This window comes from Miscanthus floridulus, chromosome 8 (genome assembly GCF_019320115.1).
Source record: "Miscanthus floridulus cultivar M001 chromosome 8, ASM1932011v1, whole genome shotgun sequence".
Taxonomy (NCBI): domain Eukaryota; kingdom Viridiplantae; phylum Streptophyta; class Magnoliopsida; order Poales; family Poaceae; genus Miscanthus; species Miscanthus floridulus.
This window is the reverse complement of record NC_089587.1, coordinates 222,515,778-222,541,870: the sequence shown is the minus strand read 5'-3', so window position 1 is coordinate 222,541,870 and position 26,093 is coordinate 222,515,778. Positions and strand designations below refer to the sequence as shown.

At 43.9% G+C, this 26,093-nt stretch overlaps 3 protein-coding genes and 1 pseudogene across 10 annotated transcripts; 2 read left to right on the top strand and 2 right to left on the bottom strand.

Moving 5' to 3' along the window:
- Positions 1–1,807: 1,807 nt before the first annotated feature.
- Positions 1,808–4,198, top strand: LOC136475103 (F-box/LRR-repeat protein 14-like; annotated as a pseudogene).
- Positions 4,199–7,964: 3,766 nt separating this feature from the next.
- On the top strand, positions 7,965–8,722 carry LOC136475102 (E3 ubiquitin-protein ligase CIP8-like). Its single transcript, XM_066472663.1, has one exon. It carries the CDS (start codon positions 8,048–8,050, stop codon positions 8,555–8,557), a length of 510 nt encoding a protein of 169 aa, XP_066328760.1. The 5' UTR covers positions 7,965–8,047; the 3' UTR covers positions 8,558–8,722.
- A 1,893-nt stretch (positions 8,723–10,615) lies between these two features.
- On the bottom strand, positions 10,616–18,726 carry LOC136478274 (uncharacterized). 4 transcript variants are annotated; one of them, XM_066476639.1, is made up of 18 exons: positions 18,347–18,725; positions 17,323–17,514; positions 17,083–17,239; positions 16,714–16,868; positions 16,154–16,257; positions 15,951–16,046; positions 15,731–15,821; positions 14,754–14,874; positions 14,483–14,679; positions 13,755–13,855; positions 13,625–13,680; positions 13,111–13,200; positions 12,915–13,014; positions 12,357–12,458; positions 12,210–12,279; positions 11,406–11,560; positions 11,224–11,278; positions 10,616–11,134 (listed from the first exon to the last, which is right to left on the bottom strand). In XM_066476639.1, exons 2-18 carry the CDS (start codon positions 17,501–17,503, stop codon positions 11,067–11,069), a joined length of 1,899 nt encoding a protein of 632 aa, XP_066332736.1. In that variant the 5' UTR covers positions 17,504–17,514; positions 18,347–18,725; the 3' UTR covers positions 10,616–11,066. The 4 variants fall into 4 exon arrangements, 3 of the variants coding, with proteins under 3 accessions (XP_066332736.1, XP_066332737.1, XP_066332738.1); XM_066476640.1 differs by lacking the exon at positions 18,347–18,725 and adding an exon at positions 17,791–18,089; XM_066476641.1 differs by having other exon boundaries at positions 10,617–11,134; positions 16,714–16,850; positions 18,347–18,724.
- A 1,329-nt stretch (positions 18,727–20,055) lies between these two features.
- Positions 20,056–25,523, bottom strand: LOC136475100 (protein FAR1-RELATED SEQUENCE 5-like). 5 transcript variants are annotated; one of them, XM_066472662.1, is made up of 6 exons: positions 25,246–25,523; positions 24,185–24,353; positions 23,867–24,095; positions 22,445–23,809; positions 22,011–22,370; positions 21,227–21,296 (listed from the first exon to the last, which is right to left on the bottom strand). In XM_066472662.1, exons 2-5 carry the CDS (start codon positions 24,215–24,217, stop codon positions 22,057–22,059), a joined length of 1,941 nt encoding a protein of 646 aa, XP_066328759.1. In that variant the 5' UTR covers positions 24,218–24,353; positions 25,246–25,523; the 3' UTR covers positions 21,227–21,296; positions 22,011–22,056. The 5 variants fall into 5 exon arrangements, 4 of the variants coding, with proteins under 4 accessions (XP_066328758.1, XP_066328759.1, XP_066328756.1 ...); XM_066472661.1 differs by lacking the exon at positions 21,227–21,296 and adding an exon at positions 20,056–20,618 and having other exon boundaries at positions 22,445–24,095; XR_010763091.1 differs by having other exon boundaries at positions 21,990–22,370; positions 22,445–24,095.
- Between the last annotated feature and the right edge of the window lie 570 nt (positions 25,524–26,093).

The following is a 26,093-nucleotide window of genomic DNA, read 5'->3' as shown; positions in this document are numbered from 1 at the left end:
AAGATGGGTGGAACCCGCATCCCGGCGGGCGAGAGTGCGGGAAAATCCATCGAGCCGAAGTGAATCGTATCGCCCGAGCCCGCCACGGCGGGGGTGGCGGAGAAATGGGTCATCCAATTACCAAAAAAGTGTTGAACGTACAGCGTGATCCCCACGGACGACGCCAACTATCGGTACAGAAAGTGACCAACTAGTAAATATTTGTAGTTTTGTTGTATGTTGTGATCGGAGGTGGTCTAGCACTCAATGACACGGGATTTATACTGGTTTAGGCAACGTGCCCTACGTCCAGTGTGGGTCGGTCGGTGACTTTATTCCCGAGCCCAGGTGCTCGAAGTCTGTAGTGGGGTTACAAACGAGAGAGAGAGAGAGAGATGGGGTGTCCGGTCGGTCCGGTCGAAAGGGCCGAGATCGACAGGAGCTATGCTATGAACGAAGTGTCCAACCCTAAACTTGAACCTGAAGAGGTCGACTCGGGTGAACTTTTTTGTGTTTGGAGGGAGCGCATCCCCTTTTATAGAAGAAGGGGATGGCTTTACAAGTGAGAGGGAGAGTGAGTATGGACGTTTCTAAGCCTTGTTGCCCACGCCAATGGGGATGGGATAATGGTGGGCGCCCGCAATACTGTTGATGTCACTGCAGAATGTTAGGTACATGTGGGAGGTTGAGCTGCTTTCTTTAAGACTGGAGGACGTCAGTACCTGCAAAAATGTTGTCTCGCCGACTGGAGGCATGGCTTTACCACGTTTACTTGGTACGGTGAATTCCGGCGCCCACAATACTATTGATGCCCAGAGACACATGGGGGGGTCCTACCGTATGGGTGTTTTGACCGGCGCCTACAATACTGTAGAGGTAAACGTTGGCACCTACAATACTGTTTGTGGCAGGGCGGTTGTAAAGTACTGTTCCGCAGGGTATGGTCCCTGGTGCCGTGGTTTGACTTGAGAGCCCTGTCTTGCCTTCCTTCGTATGTCTTCTGGTTCTTCCTGAGCGGGTGTCCCTGGTCGGATGGCCCCAGTCGGTTCTTGGGTCAGGCTTTTCGAGCGGATGCCGTGAGAAGGCAGCCGGGACCTGACGCTAGCGCTCCGATCGGAGAGGCCGTTCGGAGTTGGCCTGAGCCTGAGCTAGTGCTCCGGTCGGAAAGATGGGCCGAAGGTGGCCAGGGCCTGAAGCGAGTGCTCCGGTCTGTAAGATGGACCGAATGCGGCCAGGGTCCGAAGCGAGTGCTTCGGTCTGTCGAATTTAGACTCTCGGCCCGGTCCAGAAGAAAAGAAGTCGTCCTCCTGGGCCGAGCCCTGGCGTGGAAGCCGGTCCACGAGGGACCCCGAGTTTATGAACCCGATACCATAAGCCCCGCATTCGTTCTTGGAATCTCAAGAAAAAAAGACTTCCGTTGCAACACACGAGCATGTTTGCTAGTATTTTCAAAAAAGACAAATACAACATCTATGCCAAAAATGTCCAGAGTGCCAGCTTGCTTTCACAGAACAGGAGCAAACACTTTCTTCATATATGAAAATGCACAGGTAAAATCACAAAGTTTTTTTAAAAAAAAAATAAAGGCATGAACACCACCAAAGCCCCAAACAAAACAAGCGTTATGAATTTATGATTCTCGGAAAAGGTAAAAAAACTGAGAAATTAGAAAATCTAACGTAGTATAGCTGTCTAAGTTCCAGCCCAGTAAAGCCTTTTCCTAGCCTAGCCCAACTAGTGACTGCACAGCCCATCCGCATCGCGCCGCTGCGGTGAACTACAGGGGAAGAAGAAGAAAGAAGGCAACCTCAGATCACTCCGCGGGCGTCCCATGGAGGGAGGACGACGCCGCGGAGATCGATCCCGCCGAGTGCCAGAGGTACTTCGTCTCCGCCGCGTAGCCGGCGGTCGCACTGCCACCGTTCGATCCCTCTTCTTCCTTTGTGCTAGAAAGTGCGCCCCTTTTTAGTTTCGTCTCACGAATTAGAAACCCCTAGTGCTGATCGTTCGTATGAATTCTGGGCACTGTTTACTTGGGCACTGCTTTGATAGGAACCCTCGATTATTCTGCTATGTCTGATTGGGTAGGTGTGGTGTCTGAACCGACCTCCAAGCACAATGGCGTGCTGGAGCAAAACAATTTTCGATTTTTTTAATGCAACTTGCCGTTACCTGATGAGTGCTTCCTAGTACATTTCACTCTATCAATGCAGGTGCTCAGGACATGTAACGGTCACGGTCAATTTGGATTGGTTATGTCGTGGACTTGTACTCTCTCCAATTCCTCAGTTTGTTGGCTCTGTTTTTTAGATTAAGTGTAGGCTCTGTTAATGTTGTTGTTTCAGCAGTTTCATAAACAATTGGGTGCTAGTTTAGTCTGCTGTTAAGCCCTTTTTTTGCTCGGTGATCTAGATACATATACATTGCTGGCTTAATGTTATTTCTCAAGCTGAACAGTCACTAAAAAAATGTTCATCATAACATGCTTATCCTTGAGCTTGGCCATTGTAGTCTGATTATCTGCATACGCTTAATTCTGATTTTCTTATTTCAGAACTCTCTGAGTACCTTCTCAATGGAGGATCTCCCGGAGCCACTACTGGCAGAAATCATTAAGAGGGTTATCAGGACAACGGATCTTAATTCACTTTCACTCGTGTCGAAGTGCGTCTACGCTGTGGATGCAGAGGAAAGGGGCACAATCCGTGTTGGCTGCGGCCTTCACCCTTCGACAGAATCCTTCTCATCATTGTGCTCCCGGTTCCCCAACTTGTGGAAAGTCGAGATCAATTACTCTGGTTGGACCTCCGTCCAAGCCCAAGGGAAGCAGTTGGACAACCAAGGCCTCTCTGTGCTTTCATCTCACTGTTCCTCACTGACGGATCTCAGCTTAAGCTTCTGCTCAGACATCGATGACAATGGCCTTGGTTGTTTGAAACTTTGCACGAAACTGAAGGCCCTCAGGCTGAGCTTCACTCCAGCGATAACCTCAAATGGCCTTCTCTTAATAGCGGTTGGGTGCAAGAGTCTATCTACTTTCCATCTTGTTGATTGCATTAAAGTAGACAGCGTCGAGTGGCTGGAGTACCTTGGCAGGGCTGGATCAGTGGTGGAACTTGTGGTGAAGGATTGCAAGGGAATCAGCCAGTTTGACCTCCTAAAGTTTGGTTCAGATCAATGGCAATTATTGGTTATCAGGGGATCCTGCGTTTGATGATCACTACCCATACAAATATGATATCTGCTGTGAGAATTTGAAGGATTTGAGGTTGGCACATATTATAACTATGCACACCGACGATAAGGGTCTCCCAGCACCGACTGCGCAAGAGATTGGACTCCGTTTTCTTTTGAGAAAGTGCAAAGCATTAGAGAAACTTTGTCTGGACTATGTTGTTGGTCTAGATGAGGACGAGATGATTGCGCTGTTCCAGAACTGCAGCAACCTTAGAAGCCTTTCACTTCGCCTCAAGCCTCTGCGCCAACTGGACTGGGATTTCAGGACACCACTGACTGATGAGAGCCTTAAGGCCCTTGGTCTCAGCTGCCCTATGCTTGAGGTTGCTGAGCTGACCTTTACGTTTTGTTCGAGTATGTATCCAACAGAAATAGGCTTCACACAGAAAGGTATTGCTGCACTCATTCAGACTTGTCCAATTCGTGCTTTCATGCTGAATGGAGCGAACATGTTTTATGACTCGGGGTTGGAGGGTATTTCGTCGGCGCCATTCCTGGAGCGACTTGAGCTTTTGGATTGCCAGAGGATAACAGATGCTGGGATGAGTTTCATCTCGCGTGCCCCGCGCTTGAGTAGTCTCACTCTCCGGAAATGCAAAAATGTGACTGATAATGGAATAGCCGAGCTGGCACATTCAGCGAAACTGGAGTCTCTGACCGTTGTAGGTAGCCATCAGATCTCCCGGGAAGGTGTTCAGGGGGCTGCCAGATTAGTTCGCTACTCAGCTGATTCTGAAAGACATGATTGTCTCAAAGGAATGAAACTCACAGGCAAACCAACCGCACCGCCTGTTCTGGAAACCTTTGCAGCTTAGCCTGTTTGGAAACGTTTGCTGCTTAAACAAGTTGCAGAAAAGACATGATATCGGAATGGAATTGAATTATTATTACCTATATGTTTCTTTCCATTTCTTATATAATATAATATAATAGCTTTAGGTTCGGAACTGTACTATTATACCAAAGTAATATTGCAGTTGGTATGTTGCTGTGGATAGAATGGGTATTACCCCTCATGCTATGTTTTTCCTCCTTTTGTGGAGAGGAGTCTCAAGATTTTTGACTGACTTCTTATACATGGGGTGGCTTCTAAATGTCAGACTTGCATTCAGTTATGCTTCCCTGGCCACTCTGGCAGCATCACGTCTTCTTTCTTTCTTTCTTTTCTTTCTTTGTCTCAAGATTTTTGACTGACTTCTTATACATGGGGTGGCTTCTAAATGTCAGACTTGCATTCAGTTATGCTTCCCTGGCCACTCTGGCAGCATCACGTCTTCTTTCTTTCTTTCTTTCTTTCTTTCTTTTTTGTGACTGCTGGCAGCATCACGTCTGGAGCACACATTGCTGCCCCTGTTCGGTCGTGTTTGTTGTGGGCATAAGTTCATTTGCGTTTCAGATGGTGTGTGAACGAGTCAAATGCGCACCAACCCTCTAGCTTATTCCTTCCAAAAAGGAAAACTAATATCTACTACTTTATATCTGCCAGAGTTCATTTCTTTTTTATATGTATATTACATATATATAGAAAATAGAGCTTGATTTCATGGTGCGCTGCTCTGAAAAAAGAAACTGAAGGTGGCGCTTTTCCACGATGGCTTATAGTCCCTGTCTGGGAGACCTTATCCTCTAAAATCAAGTTTGGCTTCTATAGAATCTTTTGCAGTGTAGTATGAAGCCTTCTTTCTCTCCTCAAAATAAGGCTTCATTTGCCAGGCTTCGGTGTGCTCTACTGCTCTGGCTCCAGCTCTAGATGCACTACTGAACAGTGTAGCACAAAAATGAACAACGTGGAGCTGATGTTGGGAGGGCTTCCCCTGCTCTGGCATAGGGGAGTGCTAGGGTCAAAATTAGAGACGGCTTTTTAGGTATGATACTCCCTCCGTCCGTGAATACAAGGCGCGATTCTATTTTCACAAAGACCAATAAACGAGTTTAATGCTGTGGCTTCCAAGAAGAGCGCTTCGGCTCCGCGTCTAATTTAAGTAGTTGTCGTGCATGCATCAACTGCGAGCCATTCACTCTTCGGCGCGCCAAAGCAACGGCTCGATCGGACTATTCCCTTGCTCCGTCCTGCTTGCATGCAGATGGATTTTTTTTCCGTTGGGGCGCCAAAGGAACTGCATGCACGGCGCGCGCTAATTTCTCTCGCATGACCGAAATTTTCTTCCTTGGCGCGTGCCCATTTTGTCCGTTGGCGCCTACAAAATTTTCATTGGCGCTAATGGAAATTGATTTGCATGTGGCGCCATGGCCTATGCCTCCGGTATGTTCCTCCTATAAATACAGGGAATGCTTATTCACAGTGGACACCATATCTTACTCCTCTAATCTTCCCTCTACTCATAATGCCCGGTCTAGATCTGAATCAGCCTATTGATTGGAATGAAATTGAGGAATTTGAAGGAGGCATACTTGATTTGAACTATGATTTCGTTTGGGACCCTGGCAACGAAGGTACTCATTCCTGGTTTCTGTTTCTATATATCGATTGTGTTCCCATGTGTGCCTTTCCAAGTGTAATAGTTCAACGGCATCCATCGCAGGTGATGGCGATGACCACGAGAGCGACAACGACGCAGCTGATGGCACGGATGAAGCTGGAGCCGAAGGAGACGCCGTGGCTCAACCTGAAGCTGGTGAAGCGGACAATGGTGTACACGCCATGGACCAAACTGAAGAAACGGACAACGGTGCACATGCCATGGACCAAAATGACGCCGCTGCCGATGAAGCTGATTTTGTGGCATTCGATTCAGGTTGGTACCCGATGGACGTTCTGATGCAGGCGTCATTGTTTTTTTCTCATTTGTTTTTGTTGCTGCATGTCCCATGCACGTACGGCTATTTGAACACGAGCATGTTTTTTTTTGTGTGTGTAGGCATTCCTAACAATATCAAGAGGAGGAGGCACTACCCTCCTGACATAAAAAGGATCATCTATGCCAGGTGCTTAGAAAGATCAGCTCCAGGCATGATGAAGGAGGGAGTAACGAAGTCCGTACGTCGCTGCTGATACGGGGGTTCCGTGGAGAGTTATCTAGCGCATATTGCAATTGACGATCTAGATTTTTGTCGCTGCACAAGCAGATGGGTGGGATATACGGCAAATGTGTCAGCCACCCAACTCTCCGGATCTTAATATTTTGGATCTGGGTTTTTTTTCAGCTCTGCAGGCATTGTTTGAAAAGTCATCTCCATCGAACATCCAAGAAATTGAGTCGAATGTGATCAAAGCGTATTTAGAATATCCGGTGGACAGGTCAAACCGTGTGTTCCTAACACTGCAGGGGTGCATGATAGTGATTATGCGTGCAAAAGGAGGGCAACATTATGCTATCCCTCGTATGAAGAAGGGAACGTTAGAGAGAATTCATCAACTTCCAATAAGGCAACAAGTAGATAAGGAAATTTATCAAGATGCAGTGAATTTCATCGCTGCATAGCTTAGTGTTTCACAAAAATGTACTCCTACTGCATGTAATCGATTAGATAAAAAAAACAAGAGTACACCATTGCTCGTTTCGCATCACTTGTGTAGTTCAGGAAAATTAGGGAAGATGATTTTAAACATCATTGGACGGACAATCGCAAGGGCTTTCTCATCCTTTTCTGCTTCAGCAGCAACATGTGCAGCAATTCTAGCTTCTTCCTCGATGTCCTCGAATGAATCTGGAACACAGGTGTCGCTGGCCAGTGAGTCTGGAACGTACCGAATGCTGTCGGAGTCGGTGCCGTGATCGTCACCGGCCGCTTCACTTTCGTCCATGATCGTGAGCGGATGAGCTCCACCAGTGTTGGACAGAGCTCCCGCACGGCGGAGCTCCACTTGCTGACGGAGACGGAGCGCTCGCGCGCGGCCAAGCTCGACCTGCGCTTGCCGTCGCATGCGGATGGCGCAGACACGGAGCACTCGAGCACGGCCGAGCTCCTTAATTCTGTGCCTTTTGTTTAACCGAAAAAAATGTTAATCAATTTTTTTGTGATCTATTGATGAAGACTTTGGCTATATCGATAACTATGTTTTATTTGGATTTAAACCGGCATTAACCGAATGTCTTTTTGACTATTGTATTAATCACTAAAATTGTATCTCTATTTTGCAAATTTAAATGTATTTTGATGAGAATATATTTGTTAGAAGCATTCTTTTGTTGCTTTTCCTTTTGTTTCATCACATGATGCATAATTTGTTGGGTGCTTTTCACAATTATGTTGTTGCATTATCCCCTGTAGAAATTTTAATGGGTTTTGCGGTTGACCGAAACCGATTTTGATCGGTTATTAGTTATTTTTTTGAAAACAGTCATTGAATCATTAACAAATTCTCAATAACGGATTTAACCCAAGTACCCAACCGGGTTTCATAGAATTATATTACCGAAACCTTTACGCCTAGATGGAACATCCGCTCTCGGGCCTCGCAGCCCACAGAATTGCGGTGGACAGGGAATTCCCCTCGGGATAGCTACTCCAACCGGGCTCCCGCCTGTCTTTCCCGCCCCCAACCGATGTGCATGTGCATGTGCTGCTGAAAGTTATCCTGGTCAGGACACGTCTGTGAGGCAGGCAAGTTGGCAACCCAGTCTTTATTCTTATCTGCCATCCCTGTCCCCGTCACTGCACCGTCAACAAAACGACTGCTGCCCTGCCCTGCCCTGCTGCGGCTGGGAGCAAAGCGAAGCGATTGCTACTCCTATTTAACAGACGGAGGCGGGCAGAGGAATACTACTACTACCAGTCTACCACCACCATTGCTAGTGCTAGTACGTGCAGAGAGAGACACAGCGCAGGCGACGACGACAGGGTGGGTGGGTGGGCATCGATCGGAATCATGGACGACGGCGACTGGATCACGGCGAGGTACCTCCTCTCGTCGATTCTCGGGCGGAACCCGCTGGTGGTGGACTACGTCGACGAGGAGTCCTTCCCCGTCGTCGACCCTCCTGGTCCCTCCTCCCCCTCTTCCTCCGGTGGCCGCCGCGCGGAGGCGCCGCCGCCGGTGCGGGCGCCCGCGGGGGTGGCCGGCACGGTGTGCGCGGTGTGCACGGAGGAGATCGCCGCGGCGGACGCCGTCGTGCGGCTGCCCTGCGCGCACTGGTACCACCACGGCTGCATCGCGCCCTGGCTCGGGATCCGGGCCACCTGCCCCATGTGCCGCGCCGAGCTGCCGCCGACGGAACCCGACGACGAGGAGGGCGCGGGGCGCGCCAAGCCGGCGAGGACTCGGGGTGTTGCCGCCGCGGGGACCAGCGCCGGCGCGACCGCGACCGCAGCCGCGCGTGTGCGGCGGGAGGCGCCGCACGAGTACCTCGCCGTCGCCGGCGGCGTGTTGTCCGGCTGATCCGATCGATGGCCGCGTGCACCTGCCGGCCGCCGAGTAGATAGATTAGCCGCGTGGACCGAGTCGTGTGAACTCAGGCTCCTTTTGTACAAAGCAAATTGGGTAGTCCGAAAAACAATAAAGGAAAAAGAGTTCGACACAAATTATTGGCTTGGGGTTCAGCGTTATTCATTTGCTCTGTTCTGAAATGATAATCGTGTATTTCGTATTGAAATTCGAAAGAAGTTCAATTTTATAAAGTTTAACCAACTATTATTCAAATTACATCAACATAATTAAATTCAAAACAACTCAGATATTCACTTTTTAGTGGGTCAAAAATTGTTTTCCATGACTTTTTTGCTGATCAAAATGCGTTTATTATTTCGAGTTGGATAGCGAGTGACAGACCAACTTTTATTCAAGTCTCAAGGAATAGCAGCAGTAGTACAACATGTATAGAAGCAGTGTACTTTTAATAACTGTTACATAAACAAAGCGACAACCCAACGAACCGGTTGCTGGTGCCGCGTTTGCGCCATCACGTACTCACGTTGGTGCTTTGCTTCACCTCCCCTTGATAGTGATAAACGCCTCCCAAATACTACTACTGCTATTATTATTATTGAGCGGACTGCGTCACCAGATTAGCACTCAATGGCCCTGTTCACTTCTCATATAATCCATCTTTTTCAGCTTATTTTTTTTTTCAGTCGAAACAATATTTTTCTCACAACAAATTAACCAGAACAGTGTTTCGGTTTATTTTTTCAGCGAAACAAACGGGGCCTATGGTTTGAACATCTCAATAGCTTTCACACAGAGGCGTCGTTCGCTCGGAGGAATTTTGGAGAAATCTGGAGGAATCTAGAAGAATCTGTGAGAGAAAAACACGGTTTCAAATGGAAAAAGAAGCGGATCGAGCCGGGTTTAAGGACACGCGAACGGAGCTAAAAGTAGTACCAAAAGTTGCTTTATCGTCTTATCTTAACATAGAAGTGGGCACACAAATCATTCCATTTAACAACTTTTCCCTTTTTCTTAAAAAAATCATATTGGCCTACGGCTGCAGCGCTTGCACGACAATTTTTTTTTTCCCGGAGGCAACAAGTAGATATTCATATTCTAAACGTATGCGTGAAAATAACCATCAAATCTGAACACAGATTCTACCGCTGCTCACACAGTCACATATGATATGTGGAGATGTCGCCATCCGAACGCCAAACATAATAAACCCACGAGCTTCCGTCGGTGGGCGCTCGTGTGTTTCGCGGTGCGTTGAAATCATCACCACCAAACTAATTAAAAGGCCGATGGCGATGGATTTGCTGCCCGGGTAGACGTCCCTTGATTTGACGTTTATATATGTCCCAACTTGCGAGTTTCGTTCCTACTAGCTCAGCTCCCTCCCAAATAGAGACGTGTTGTTTACTAGTTCTATACATTCTCTGCTTCTCTACTACGATGCCATCCTATATCTATCGAGGATCGACGCCTCGACGATGCAACTATCAAGGAAGATAGATAGCCATATTTGCCAACTGAACGTTCAGGTTAAGCTGCCAGGTTCATCGTGATAAAACCGATCCACTCGAGTTCAAATCATCAACTTGACAGATGTATTCACATTTACTGAATTTATTCCAAGAGCGTTATTTGGATGATAGATGACTTCCCCATCGACAACAAAAACACAAGTGGTAACTAAGGCCCCGTTTAGATGCGATTTTTTTTTGTTTTTGGCTACTGTAGCACTTTCGTTTGTATTTAGCAAAAATTGTCCAATTATGGACTATTTAGGCTTAAAAGATTCGTCTCGCCAATTACGGGCAAACTGTGCAATTAGTTATTCTTTTTACCTACATTTAATGCTCCATGCATGTGCCGCAAGATTTGATATGACGAGAAATCTTGAAAATTTTTGAATTTTGGGTGGCATCTAAACGGGGCCTAAGTTCCATGCGCTCTACGTCTGTATCGTGATTTGCCTAAAAAAAGGCATATTTTTCAGACCATCCTGGACTAGTGGACTAGATGGGATTGCCCTTAATATAATCTCGCTATACATGCGAAACAACATAAATGAAAACCCCTTCCGTGAAATTTGAGCTTGGTACTGTTATAGACGTTCTGTATGTAAAAAATATGTTACTATGGAGAAATGGTGAAGGCGAGATGGGAACCTAGTCCCAAACCGCCTTGTTCCTTCTCGTGCATAAGCATTCCAGCGTCAGACTTGCTTCGCTTCTGAGGATTACCCAGATAAACAATGCCATCTTTCTGACCCACATTGGTGTACCTCATCAGCTGCCGCTGGAGAATTATGCTAACCTAACATTCCCCCATTGCTGAATTATTGTGAGCCGAGATACCACAACCAAAATAACATCAGCAGCAGGTCACAGGCAAATATCAGGTAAAGGGAATGAACCACCAAATATCAGAACTGGGCATGGGCATAGTTGCGCTCAGGTTTCCGTTTGCTGGTTTACATTCATGGAGAAAAGCTCCTGGGGGTAGCAGATGATCACACGGATACATGCTGCTCCACAACATTTTTAACATGTGGAAATCGATCAGCCCATCGCCTATAACCTGCACCACATACTCCAAAAAAGGGTAAAATTAGATTTTGTTTGTGTGCATTGAATGCTTACTTTAAGTCAACAGATTAGCATGTTTACCTGATACGATGATCTGCTTCTGGTTGAATTGTTCCCTGTCATCATCAGGGATATCCTGCAGTACATTACATCATATTATCAGCAATTCAGCATATTCGGTGTATCATAAAACTTCGTCCTAGTGAACAATCACCCTATAAATAAAGGAGTCCCAAATACGAAATAAAGACTATTAAATTAACCTGCTGCAAACTTCTGATAATGAGCTCAGACAAACTCCCAAGGGTCTTGGTATCAAAGTGAGAGCAGCTCAATAGAAACTCTTCTGATGTCAAGTCCAACAGCATTGCACATAAGCAGGATGCTGTCATGGTAACTGATGAGGCATCTGTGGTTCCTATAAGCAATAACATATAGTGACTGATACAAATGAATAACACCAAAAAAACATGGGATAATTTTGCTGTTGATTAGTATGTTAATTAATAATTAATAGGTGTGGATAAGTTATCATTCCAGCACCACATATAGAGAAAGATGACAGGTTTCTCACAAGTCACTACAGGCAGTGATCGAAGCACATGAATTTCATGATATGATAATCTGACTGTATGAGCCAAGAAAGAAAATAATTCATGAAGTCTGCCTAGTTCCAGATTATAATGTTGGTGCATACCTTAGGTGCTGACAAGTTATAGTCATCCATTAAACATAATGCCATAATGTGGTCAAGGTTTCTTTTTGTGCAGTTAAACCAAAGTGATGAAGTTGCCAGAACAGAACACAGAAACGACTACAGGCTAGCAACGACCTCACAGAATTGTACTCCCTCCGTTCTAATTTATAGATCGTTTTGGCTTTTCTTGATACACAACTTTTGTTATGTATCTAGACAATATCATATATCTAAATGCATAGCAAAAGCTATGTATCTAGAAAAACCAAAACGACCTATAATTTGGGACAGAGGGTGGTATCATCTAGTCTATGATGCACAAAGATACATCATACATGTTTAAGCAAGATGAAAAGAAGTTAAAGCATACCAGCCCATGTAACAAGTGCCTTTAGGAGGCGAATGAAACGAGGATCCACTGGAATATGGACACTCTTCCTCTACAAAAATACCGAAAAAATATTAATTTTCCCATGGCATGCAAAAAAATGACCTTTCAGAAAATCAAGTTACTTACATTAGACATGAAATTTATGATGGTGTCAGATGCCAAAAACATGCTACCATTGTCAATCATCATTCCATCCTGCTCAGTCATTTTAACAAGGCAATCTATAACCTGCAGAGAAAGTGAGAAATACAGACAGCTGTTCATGTCCCAGCATACACAGTGCTAATTATGCTGAACAAGATGTCTCTGTTAATAGTTGAGAAGTTAACTGCAATCTCATGTGTTCATGCCAATCAATAAACAATTAAACATCACATTAACATTGATTGGCTTTACAGGGCTACAAGCCACTAGAGTCATAAAGTTCCATAAAATAATATAAATCATTCTAATCGCTAGACATTGGTTCTGGAGATCTCTGTTCCATGTTCATCTTGAAACAGAGGTCACGCAGCTTTTACATACTGATGGTAATATGCAGGCAAAAACAAGAAAGCACCTACTTACCAATGAACAAGCAAAACAAAGTAAGCTGACTAGGAAGATAAATTCATTTGAGGAACAAATACAAATGGAATTAGTAATCAAGCTTTAGAAAGTTGAAAAAGAAACAATTCTACTTACTGCTTTATAGCCGCCAAATGATGCCAAAGTTTTACATCCATCAACCTCCATTGTTATTTGGGATAGCATTGGAAGCATGAAGCAAATAGAATAGAAGGGGCTGTTGCAAGAATAGAACTCTATACCATCAATATTTTGCATCATGAAAGAAGATGTATATATACACCTGGTGAGCACAAAATAAAGAAGAAGCAACCTTGATTCATCTTGACCTTCTATAGAAAAGATAAATTCCAATAGATTTCCGGTCTTCTCCTTGCAGGCATATGGTGCTTCTGCCAGATAACTGCAACAGAGTAACACATAGATGTGATATTGAAATCGAGGAAAATACGTTGTACAGAAGCTTGATCTGGACGCTTTGACATTGAACTATTGAAGATGCTCTTGGGTTAACAGATTATGTACATTGTGCACATGGACAAAAATGAATTGGACAAACTGTACACGTTTGTTCAAAACGATGAAAACCAGCTTAGCTTTTATAATAGGAAAGCCAACTTTGTTGATAATGTTATAAAACATATACACAATTCATTACAAGCAGTATGGGCAGGAAGATGAACTAGTGTTTCTTTGAAGTCACAACCAAAGGGCCCTGAACAGCATGTTGTGTTCAATTGCTACAGATAAGGAGCAATTATTTACTAACTGAGGAACATAAGGATACATGAATTCTCAAAGAATAATAAGATGAGCAAGCAGCACACCTTCCTACTATTCTTGCAGCTGCCAAAAGATCATCACCTTTCTGTTGACCATGATCCTGTCACATTTTCATCTTCAAGATATTATTATCTTACAATACGAATGTTACATTTGGTTGATAACAATATGTACCTTTGCGTCCTGCAGAAAGTCTAAGACTAAACTGATTGTCTCATTTAATCCCGTAATGGCCTGCATTATGGTACTTTCACGGATGGTCTGAATTGGTGCACCTGCATACAGTTTACTATCTTAGTAGACTTTCTATGAGCCATTGAGATGACTCCCGACTTCGACAGAAAGATAGGAGAAACAGAAAGCTCAAGGTAACGAATTAGGAAATATAAGGGAAATGATAAAACTTCACCCCCAAAAGCTTAGATGCTAGCAATGCCAAAAATTAGTGCCACTGTATTCTAGAAGTTTGGGCAATTTGGAAACATAACTAAATTGCTAAATACAACAGATAGTTGATACTCATATACCACTAAAAAATTTCGAGCCCAAAGTAGATAACGTAAATCACTGAACTAATAACCATTTTACTATTGAATGTGTTATCAAATGAGCCTGCCTGGTGAGTGGTGACTGGCATGCAGTGGCCTGATCATTTTGCCAAAACATTTAGCACTTCAAGGAAATGTTTTCCCAATGTTCAGATTTCCTTAAGAGTGCTGCATCAGCACATACATCTCCATGCTGATGTGTGTTCTGTACATGGAATGGCATTATCGAAGACTAGTGATGCAGAAATGGAGAATTATCATCATTGGATTGCACTGACAGAGAAAATACACAGACTCTAAGCTTCCTGGTTTGATGCCCATGGAACAAAAGTAGACAAGAGAATTGAAACATACCTTCACCACTACTGGCATTTGATATCATTTTGATTATTCTTTCTATTAATGAAAATAGTATAGCCAGGTTTCTCTGTTTCTGACTGACGGCTTCATCTGTCTGAGAAGTTTTTGACGACTCGTACTTCAGATAAGCAAGCTCATTTAGTAGGACTGCCACTTCAACCCTTGCGGATTCCAGGACAAGCAATACAAATCTGTAGAAAATCACATATTGTTATGGAAAATTACAGGAACATCCCAATAAATACAGGAGATATGTGAAACTTACTTGTCAACAGGCAACACATTTTGGTTATCCTGGACTTCAAAATCTTCTGACAACCAATCCTCGCCTAGTATGGACATCATGCACTCCGCCAGAAGAAGAGCATGCAGCTTTTCAGAGGATACTGAACAGCAACAAAAACATTTTAACATCATGAGCATCTCAAAAAGAAAGAATATACTAGCATGGTTAGGTTACACTCCTGTACCCTTCAGTACGCCACTCATTCCTCATACAATAGGGCCAAATTTGGCAGCGCTCCGCTCCATGAGATTCGGGCGGAGTGCTCCCAAACACCGCTGCTCCTGCCCGCTCCACGCATGAAGTTCTCTTGCCGTTTTGTGCCATGGGTGGGGAGCAGAAAAGGCCCTCTCACCACACTCTGCTCTGCTCCCATCGTCCTTCTCCGCTACCCCACCACTCGCCTCACCTCGCCTCCCCAACCGCCTTTCTCTCCCTCCCTTCTCCGTCTCCCACGCCACCCTCCTCCCCCACTGATTCGGCCTCCCCCACCGCCCTTCTCTGCCGATTCACAGCTGGATGACCATGATTCGTGGGAGGAGCACAATTCGCCGGTGGCTAACTCCGATCCATGCAAGGAGGAACTTGATTTGACGCTGCCGACCCGGTGGTGTGCTGACTCCATGCCGCTGTCGCATGCAGATGGAGCGACGAAAAGTTCTACCAAACAGTTTATGCGGGGACCAAGAGCGGCTAGGAGCAGGAGCTAGAGGGACGGGGAGTTGCTTTGGAGCGCTACCAAACTGGCCCGTAGGTAGTCAAATAAACAGAAGAAACAAACAATTCCAAGATAACATATGGGTAGCTAAGCATAAATCAAGGTATGGTGCTCTTGAAACAAAGTGGCACATATTAGCATTATTGCCTTCATCCATGAAGAAAACACCTCATTACAAAACCTATAATGTTTTTGCCAAAAAAAAAATGTTATCATTTATAAATATGAGGCCTGGACATACCAACACGATTTTGGAGAATGGCAGTGATTCCAACTCGAATGTGAGATTCCCAAATTGATGCCGGTATTGATCTCAAAGAATCATGAAGTGGCTTTAGCGTTCCAACAACAAAACAAACATAAAGGATTAAAGAAAAATCATTGGGAGGAATTGATCAAATATCATGCATAACAAAATGTTTAACACTCTTGAAATAAAACAAGGGAAGGGTAATCCTTACAGATTCTTTTTGGGACAGGAGGGTGGTAAGCATGTGCAGGGCATGAAATTTAACTGCGGTATGGAGAACAGCAAAAAGCCTGGCAAGGCAAGTCACCTGAATTGCATTGAAAATTGGTGATCAAATCATCAGATCAGTTTAGGAATGGTGAAACAAAAAATGCAGGAAGATTCATGTAAAACATTCCGGTACATCAATCATACCATGCTAGTCATGCCTTGCAGTTTCTCCACACTCATAGTGTCAACTTTGAGTTTATGAACTAGTAACTGCATTAGGTTAATGGCAAGTTCTACGCACTTAGAACCTACAAACAATATAATCAAGAAAACCATATAAGAAACTAAGCATCAAACTATATTGAACACCAATTAAACAAACAAAATAGTAATCCCTTTTCACAAGTTATGACCCAACAAATTGTTATTCATGAACCCACAGCACAACTGCTAAACACTAGCTAAGACCGAATTCATTAGGCTATGCGAGTTTGTCACTTAGGCAAGCTTTCAAGTCCACATTTCAAAAACAGAGTAACAAAAGCACCCATCAAGATGCACAAATTTAAAATATGCCAGGCTATGCGAGTTTGTCACTTAGGCAAGCTTTCAAGTCCACGTTTCAAAAACAGAGTAACAAAAGCACCCATCAAGATGCACAAATTTAAAATATGCCAGCTAAGATCTGCATCTAAAGCATCAGTGCTAACACCGCAGTTTAGAAATGAAATTGACAACAAGATACAGGCAAGAAAATTTAATACCATCTGTTAAGCTTAAGATTTGAAGGAAGATCATGTCTATTACACCAGGCTCACAAAACTTGTATGCCCCATCTTCAGAAGCTATTGCTATAAGTGACAGAAGTTCAAAGCATTCTTCAGTGATTGCTGGATCGGTCCTGCAGCACACGACATAGCTACAATCATAAGCAAATATGCAACACGAGCACAGCATTAAAAGTAGTTAGTGATAGCAAAATGGTTGGCCTCAGCTCTTAACAGATTCAAAACAGGATACATGTGTCTATTCAACTAGCAGGGATTGCAAAATACTAATAAAAATGTTTCACGTGTACTGCTACGTTAGTACTAAGTATGAAGCATCAGAAGCACAGAGAGCAAATTTCTTACGATTTGGTGATAACCTCGGCGACTAGGGGCACAGTGGAAACGATCCCCTCGTCGGCCGCAACCTCCGGGACGCGCGCGAGCCCTGCGAGCACGGTGACGGCGAGCCGCAGGTATGCCTCTCGCTCCTCCTCCTTCCCGCCCTCCACTTTCCCCAACCCTGCGCCAACGAAGCAGAACTCGATAAGCCACTGACCTCCCCACCAGACAACCATGAGGCGCACTTCTAGATGTGTCTCTTACCAGTGCTGAGGAGGCGTCGGAGGAAGCGGGGCCCAACGGCGCGGTAGACCTTGGCGACGGCGTTGGAGTCGCCCGCGCGGCAGATGTTGGCGGCGACGAGCAGGCCCGCCAGCTTCTGCTCGTCGCGCTCACCGCGGAGGAGGCGGAGGCAGTCTTCGAGCGGCGGGCCGGAGGCCGCCATCGGCGCAACGGCTGCGGCGGCGGCAGCCATTAGTTAGCAACAATCATCCTTATGCATATGTGCAACAGATGGCTATATATTACATGTCCAATTTTTATACCATATTTTCATGTGAAAATGCAATACTTCAGAGTTAAGAGCAATTAGTGCTCAAATTAATAACTAGATAGAAAAGGAGCACATGTAATATGCTAGGATCGATATTTGTCTATCCATCTTAGCAGATCCTTTATGTAAAATTATGTGTTTCTAGAAGGGTGGGCCTGGTGCAAGCGGTAGAGTCTTACCGCCTGTGACCGGAAGGTCCCGGGTTCAAGTCGCGGTTTCCTCGTATTGCACAGGCGAGGGTAAGGCTTGCCACTAACACCCTTCCTCAGACCCCGCACAGAGCGGGAGCTCTCTGCACTGGGTACGCCCTTTTTTTATGTGTTTCTAGTGCTCAGTGAAATATTATCAAGTAAAATAAAATAGGAGTTAATTACAGAAATTGCATTAATATAGTTCAAGCACTTTTTAAAGAAGTTGACTAATCATAACAGGGCACTTAACAATAGCAAGGCACCACCGCATCAACATGCATTGTATTTGATCCACAACCTTTTATCTAAAATACAGGGTTCGAAAAATACAGGAGTTGTACTTGTACCACTAGAGCATCGCTTGGGTTCGAAAAATATGTGTGCAAAGTTCTTTTAGACATTTTCACTTTTCAGGTCTTCACAAATAACAATCTAAAATTCTAAATCTGCTAATTAAATGTTCAATCATTCGACTCATAAATCACAATCGCAGAGAACATTTGAATGACTTTTATTAGGGATTTAGGGGCAATAGGGGTTATACCTAGAACCTAGCCTGTCGCTGCTCTGCTCCTCCGTTGCCGGCTGGGTGCTCTGCTCTGCTGCCCTGTTGCCGGCTTGCCGCACCGGCACACCCTGTCTGCGCCGCCGTGGTTCAACGGAGCGCCGCCCCCTGCGGCCTGCGCGGCTGCCGCTGCCCGGCGCCCGCCTGCTCCTGTGCCGCTGTTGCGTGCGGCTTGCCGCGCCCCGCCTGCGCGCCGCGCTGCTGCTCACCGGCGCCGCCCCCTGCGCGGCTGCTGCAGCGCCGCCCGGTGACCCGCGTGCGCTCCACGCCTCGCGAAGTCGCGATAGCCGCCAGCCAAGAGTCGGCCAGTGCTGAGGCGGCGGCTGGTTTCTTCTGGGCTTCCGTAGCACGTGGCCGGCGAAAGGTTATCGAGTTTGGAACAGAGTAGTATTTATATTCCGAAATTTTAAAATGTTACTAAAATATATCCATATTTGACGTTAATTTGCTTGTTGTTTGGCGAATTATATGGTATATAGTACGTACGAAGATATTTATACATGTTCAAACACTCATCATTATGACAACGTTTACCATTGTATGGATAATTTAAACCACAAGTAACCTAACCAGTTGAGGTACGATCAATTTGTAATGTTAATTTACTTGTTCACATAGACTATGGTATGTATGATCCACATGTTAACTCGACATCTCTTTTCTTTGCCTTCCCTCTTCCTTATCTCTCCTCTCTCACCCTAGAGGCCGAGGATGGCAGGAGGATGGTAGGATAGCCGTTGGGTTCACCGCCCTGTTCGCTTAAACTTATCAGCTATGGTATAATATTTTTCTCTCACAACAAAACAGTTTCAACCAGCTTATTAGCTGCAGAAACCATCAGCCGAACAACTACCACATGTTGTATTTAGGTTAAGCAAGATTATTAAATATTTAATTTTTTGCTCTATCATGTATGTATATATGATGATTACTTAATTGTACGGGCGATATGTGTACGGCTTTATATGAGGCACATATCAGGAACAACTAAGATTATTCCACCCCACCGAGTTAGCCGGGATAAATTAGGATGATTTTAACTGTTGCTCGCACGGTTGATAAGTTTTGAATATCATAAACAAACTGTTAAGAACTCAGGATACAATGCAGTTTACTCCATATTGGGTCTTTCATTCGGCGGAATGCAAATATGAAAGTCCATATACAGCATAGTATCCAGCCTTTTGGTAGTGTTCAGTGTTCACTAATACTCCCTTTGTCTTTTGGTACAGTTCACTAGTACTATCTTTATTTTAAATTGCAAGACATTTTGACTTTTTTAGATACAAATCCTTTGCTATGCACTTAGACATATACTACATATAGATATATTGTAAGTAATGTATCTAGAAAAATCAAAACGTCTCGACACATGTGTTTGCTATAAGACCTAGAAGTAGGTGAACCTCAAAACGTGATAATGTCTCACCAAGATCGAGTGTCTCTGGAGCAGCATATAGCAGAGCAAGTAGCATCTCTTGAGACCAGGTTTGTTTTGTGTTGCTGGTAGGCAAGCTTTGTTGCGCAACAATTAGCCTGTTCGTTTGGCTGTGGCTTGTTGTAAACGATCGTAAATTTTCAGCCGGAATAGTATTTTTCTCTCACATAAACCAGCCAGCAGTACTTCTTCACGAACAAGCAACGATACGAACCAGCCAACCGAACAGGCTAAATATTGTAACTCCAGGAATTCTATGCTCGAAACTTTACAAGACGAAAAGGGATCAAACTGTTCCTGAACCACTTGTTTACTCTTTTACAACGACTACGCTCTGCGAGACGACCTGATGAATGGGTCAGACCTCAGTGGACATCATAAAAATTTGGCAACCAAAATTATTCAGTGACATGGTTCTCCAGATTTTTTTTTAAAAAAAAACTTTGGACTGATTCAGAACTCAAAGATCAGATCATAGCTCACAAGGACCAGCATCATTCAGCCCTTGCCCTCTGCTCACCTATACCTGGCTGTTGTTGTGCCCTCCAGGTTTACAACCAAATCATTCGGCTCACCTATACCTGGCTGTTGTGCCCTCAAGGTTTACAACCAAATCATTCGGCCAAGGATACTGTTGGTGTGTGCCAACTTAGATAATTTTACAATGGTCTCGGCTCACCAATGGTTCTGAAGATTTAGCAGATTATGAATCCTCACATGCAATTCCAAGCCTAATAACCACGTGAAACTACAGTGCCGATGCCCGGTAGTTGTTCTTGCTCCCTCAGCAAGGGTGCCTGCACCCCTTTTGTTCTACAAACAACAGAAGAATACCTGATCAGAACAAAGACCAGAGAACCCCAACCATGACGCAGCCAAGTAGCCAACCAGCCAGCCAGTTGGAACATATTGACACTGCAAGTCTATAACCCAACAATACTGAGAAAACATGTTAATAGGAGATTTATTCATCAATACAATTAGCCATCGCTTTTTGAAGCAAATGATCATGTTTGCCATTGTCACGTTAATAGCAGAAACTACTGCTGTCAAGTTTTCAGTGGTAACCAAATCCTACAATACATTCATCATGATAAAATCTTTACACCGTTATGATGAAATCCTACAATATTTTTCTTGCTAGCTATGCACATGAAACTAAAACAAAAATAAAGAGACCTATGAATATATAATGTTTTGTCAGAAATTCAGGCTCGTTTCATCCATGAAGATCTAAACAGAATATATAATGTTTTGTCAGAAATTCAGGCTCGTTTCATCCATGAAGATCTAAACATATATGTTGTTTACATTTGGCATTACTTCTGCAGTTGTCTATCCAAAATTCTTACAGTTGCACATGGATGATATGGGACGATAAAAAACAATCGCAGAGCTGAGAATAATGAAACATTTCTTACAGTTACACATGCAGTGATGTCTATTGGTTTCAGAGCCTACGGGGTCAAATTTGACCACAGCATTAGTTTCCTGAAACATAAATCCATCACACAACTTAGTTAAGGTGGATAGGACCATTCACTACTACTGGAAAAAAAATGAAAACGTAATAACAAAAGTCTGCACATGCACCCATTCTACTATCACCAGCAGCAACTGAACTCTTACAGGTTACCTGTGCACATGCGCATGTTCATCGTACCAGCATGTTAAAGCCTATGTTACTGTGACGAAAAATCCATGTTTTACTCTTATGAATATGCTACTAGTCAGCTAGAATTATGCAATTTTCTCAACCAGATATGCAACAACAACAATTTGAGAATACATCTGATCTAGAAGACTCACAAGGAGAAAGGAATATTAAAAAAAACCTAACTATGGATGAGAGGAGAGGGAGCTTTGTTCGTGGTAACCAAGTTCCTTGTCATGGGGGTGAGGTGATGTGCTCGAGGGCTACATGCCAGGAGGCATGACCCATTTCACTAAATAAACTGTTAGGGCATTCTGAAAATTGGTGCATATCATGATTTCAGAAAATTAAGAAGGTTAATTCAGGGATGGAGTGTGGGACGTGGGATGTTTTTTAAATCTGGAATGTGATGTTTGTGTTAAAAAAAAAGTGTTTTTTTTCTCTCTGGTTACTTTAAATGTTTCTCTGATAAAAGAAATGGTTCTTTAGCGTCTATTAAGATGGTTCAATAATCACAATTGTACATGGACCTAAAAAAGATATCATCTCACTGATTTGTGCTTCCTGGAGACATTACTCAGCAACACAGCCAGGCTACTAAACAGACGGACCCTCATTGGATTTTTCTTGCATCTTGCTTAGAGAATTATCTGCTTCCAAGTCCAGCTTATTTATGGCTTTCTCCAAATAATCAAGAAGATCTTTTGACAGTGAACACTTCAATGCGATGGATGCCACCTTTCTTGAGATACGTGCAGCACGCATTTTCAAATCTTCCATCTCAGTTCCTTCTTTCTCAATATAAAATCCTCTTTTTGCATATTTTGTCCATCTGTTCAGAATGTATTGCGATGGCAAAACGAAAACATCATTCGCATTGAAGACTTTCAGAGCATGCGTGCACAATATACCTATAAGATAAGGATGACACTTTTCATCATATTGTATTAGAAACTACATTGTAATTTAAAATGTGTTTACGTACCTATGGATTCATACTTCCTGCAGGAACATGTAATGGTCATATTTTCCTTGTTGAATACAACCGTTGCTCCATGAACAGATTGCATATGCATAACCATATATGTCAAGTTGGACCCATCAGCTTGTAACAGTTTACAAGAGAATGAAAATTGTTGTTTAAATTCTTCCTCAAACTCTGAATACACCCTCCTTGTATATGATTCTGCTGCAGTCTTCAACAGAGGTAGATTCGGGATGTAAATAACTGGGTTCTTTCGACGTGAATTAAAATCCGCATCTAACTCATTTTCACGAAGACTAGCAGAAACCTTCTCATATTCCACAAGGAATTCCGAAAAAGAGAGTTTCCTACGAAATTTTTTCTTGAAAACATTTTTCATACCTTCGCTCCTATGAGTCAAGGTCATATCGGCTGTAAAAGAGTCGTTGTACACAGTAGCCCACTTTTTCCTCAAATTATAAAGGTCTGCCATCCATTGGTTGTCCTCGAGATTATATTCAGTCACCAAATCATGCCACATCTTGATGAACAAAGTCTCTGATCTATCTTCATAGACACATCTCTTAAAATCATGTACAAACTTCTCAGAATGCTTCTGAATTACATGCCCGAGATGTTTAGCAGCATTAAGACAGATTTGCCACAAACAAAGCCGATGGCTTGTATTTCGGAATACATAAGCTATTGCTCCTGCCATGGTCGCATCCTGATCAGTGAAAATTGTGCTTGGATGCTTGCCTGACATTGCTGTTAGAAAGGTTTCAAAGAGCCAAACAAATGACTCAACACTCTCATTGAATATTAGTGCAGCCCCAAAAAGTATTATCTGCATGTGATGGTTGGTTCCAATTAGCGGAGCAAAGGGCATTTCAAGCTTATCAGTCTGAAACGTGGTGTCAAATGACACAGCATCACCAAAGCACGCGTAATCCATAATAGACTGACTATCAGCCCAAAAGAAATTAGCTATTTGACCATCTACCTCATCTACTTGAATGGCATAAAAAAAGGTAGGGTCCTCTATCTGCTTATTCTTCAAGTACTCTAACAGTGTTTGCGCGTCATTGGGTTCTAAGTACTTCTTGCGCTGCCAACCAATCTCATTATTGCAACCCATCCTTGGGAATGGCATTTTGTCAGCTCCTCCGTAAAACTCCTTCATGAACTCATACACCTGGGCTGGCTTCATCCCGGCTTCCCGTATCTGACTAATTAGTCTCTTGTCCGCTTCTATAACACGTCGTTGGGACCTCAGTTTGTGCGACTTATTTGGACTTGCAAGATCATGATTGTGATCAAGTACAACCTTTTGTACTCTCCATGTCCCCTCTCTGTTGACACTAAACTGAATACGGGCATTGCAACCTGTTCTTTTAGCGTCCTGTGATGACTCAGTTTCTCGATGAATACGGGCATTGCAACCTGTTCTTTTAGTGTCCTGTGATGACTCACTTTCTCGATATCCTTGGTTACTGCAAACTATATATTTCTGAGAAATAGAACCATCTACTCGGCGCTTTGTATGGCTCTTTCTAACACTGAACCCAACCTTACCGGCATAGGTATTGTACATCTCATAAGCTTGGTCCTCTGATTTGAAAGCCATCCCAACTTCAGGAACGATCAATGTTTGACCATCTTTATCAACCATCTGTTGTACAAAAGAGTTGAGAACTAAAGTTATATATATTACCAATACGAAATATCATTTGGTCGCTCCAATATGTTACGTTTCATTACCTCATCTGGTGCTTCATCTTCTATTGCTTCCATGATGATCTAAAATGGTGGAAAAGGAACCCTTGATTAATCCAAATCCAATCCAGCCCAGTTCACCCCTTGATTAATCCAAATCCAGTCCAAAGCACAGACTACTCTGTTCTAATATCAACTGACTAACACCTCAGATCTGAAATGGCAGAAAAGTAACAGTACAAGATGTAAGATTCATACAGCCATTATCTATATTTGATTTTTTTTTAAAAAAAATATCAGGAATTGCAGGTTCTTCTTACGGCACAGATTATCTCAACAAATCCGCAGCTTATCTTTCATGTACACGAGTTATTAGGTGAAGTGACCAGACAAAGAAAGTATTAGGGAAATAGATAAAAAGATGCCCAGTGAGTGATGATGCGTTGATGCTCTTCACAGTACAAGCTAGCCAAAGGATATAAGCTGCTGATACTAGTGGCAAACTTATGGCTTAGGGGATTAAGAGATTGTGCTTTCACCATTAACACCCCTGTATGGTGTGGTCTGGTCTCCCTCTGATTTCAATTTTCAAGGAAACAAGTGCAGGTGTCCCCTTTCAACGTTAACTATCCTGAAAATGAAATGTTCAGTCCCTAACCACTAGCCTTGTTTTCTTCTGAAATGGAATCCATAACAGAAGGTAGACAAACAGATAGAATGGAAGTTTTTAACGTATGTACCACCGGCATAGAAACGACATATGCTTCATATCATTAGTGGTAAAAGGGGATCCTCGTAACATCAGGGCCGGATGTCATGCTAAAATGTCGCTAGTATGTTGTAAACTTTGTTCTCTCACTTCCCAGTTCGACAACCTAATAGATACGTTTTCCGGCAAACCAGAATTTGCTAACTTCTATAAGTACCCATAAACGCAACGCAACGCAGCTTCCTGTTCGCAAACCAGAATTTGCAAGTTCTAGTACCCATAAAAGCAACGCAACGCAGCCTCTTGATCGCAATAGACGGTTTGTATTTGAGCAGGGGATCCCGCGGAACAGGACGCACCATCCATCCAAGCAACCAAGCGAGATTAGGCTCCTTACCAGGTGAGGAAGAAATTGACGGGTCCCGTCCCACTCCCGTCCCTGCGCCGGCCAGTACAGTGTACAGAGTAGCACCAGGAGGAGAAAGAGGACCGCACGTTCCTTCCTCGCAGCTGCCGCGGCGCTAGGAAGAGAAGGGGCGGACCCGGACCCAACCTGAAGGCGTGGTGGGGCGGCCGCCCAGGCTCCCGGCGAGCAGTCACCACCTTAACCTACCGGCGAGCGGTGGCCCGTCGAGCGTCCTGGACGGCGCCGTGGAGAAGTGCTCAGAACGCTGAGAACCAACACAAAGGGTTATGGTCTTTTGGGCTTATTGCTAGTTATCACTGGGCCAAAGCCCAAAAAAATGTAAACAGACCCTTTCCAGCCCATCGACCGCTTCGGCCAGCACAGCACCTACACTGGGTTAACACTGCTCCACTTAATAAGGGGGTGTTTAGATCCCGTGACTAAAATTTAGGAGGTGTGTCGGGAGAATATTGTATGTGATGTACGGATACTAATAAAAAAATAAATTACATAATCCGTCGGTACTCCACGAGACAAATTTTCTAAGCCTAATTAATTTGTCATTAGCACATGTTTACTGTAACAACACATTGTCAAATCATGGACTAATTAGGCTTAAAAGATTCATCTCGCAAATTAGTCGTAAACTATGCAATTAGTTTCATAATTAGTCTATATTTAATACTCCATGCATATGTTCAAATATTCGATGGGACAACGACTAAAATTTAGAAGGGGCAACCAAACACCACCTAAGGTTGCATTTGGATCCATCTCTGTCTATGAATCCTGCAACCAAAAGCGGGCTAGTGGATAGGGCCACGTCGCTCGTTAGCACG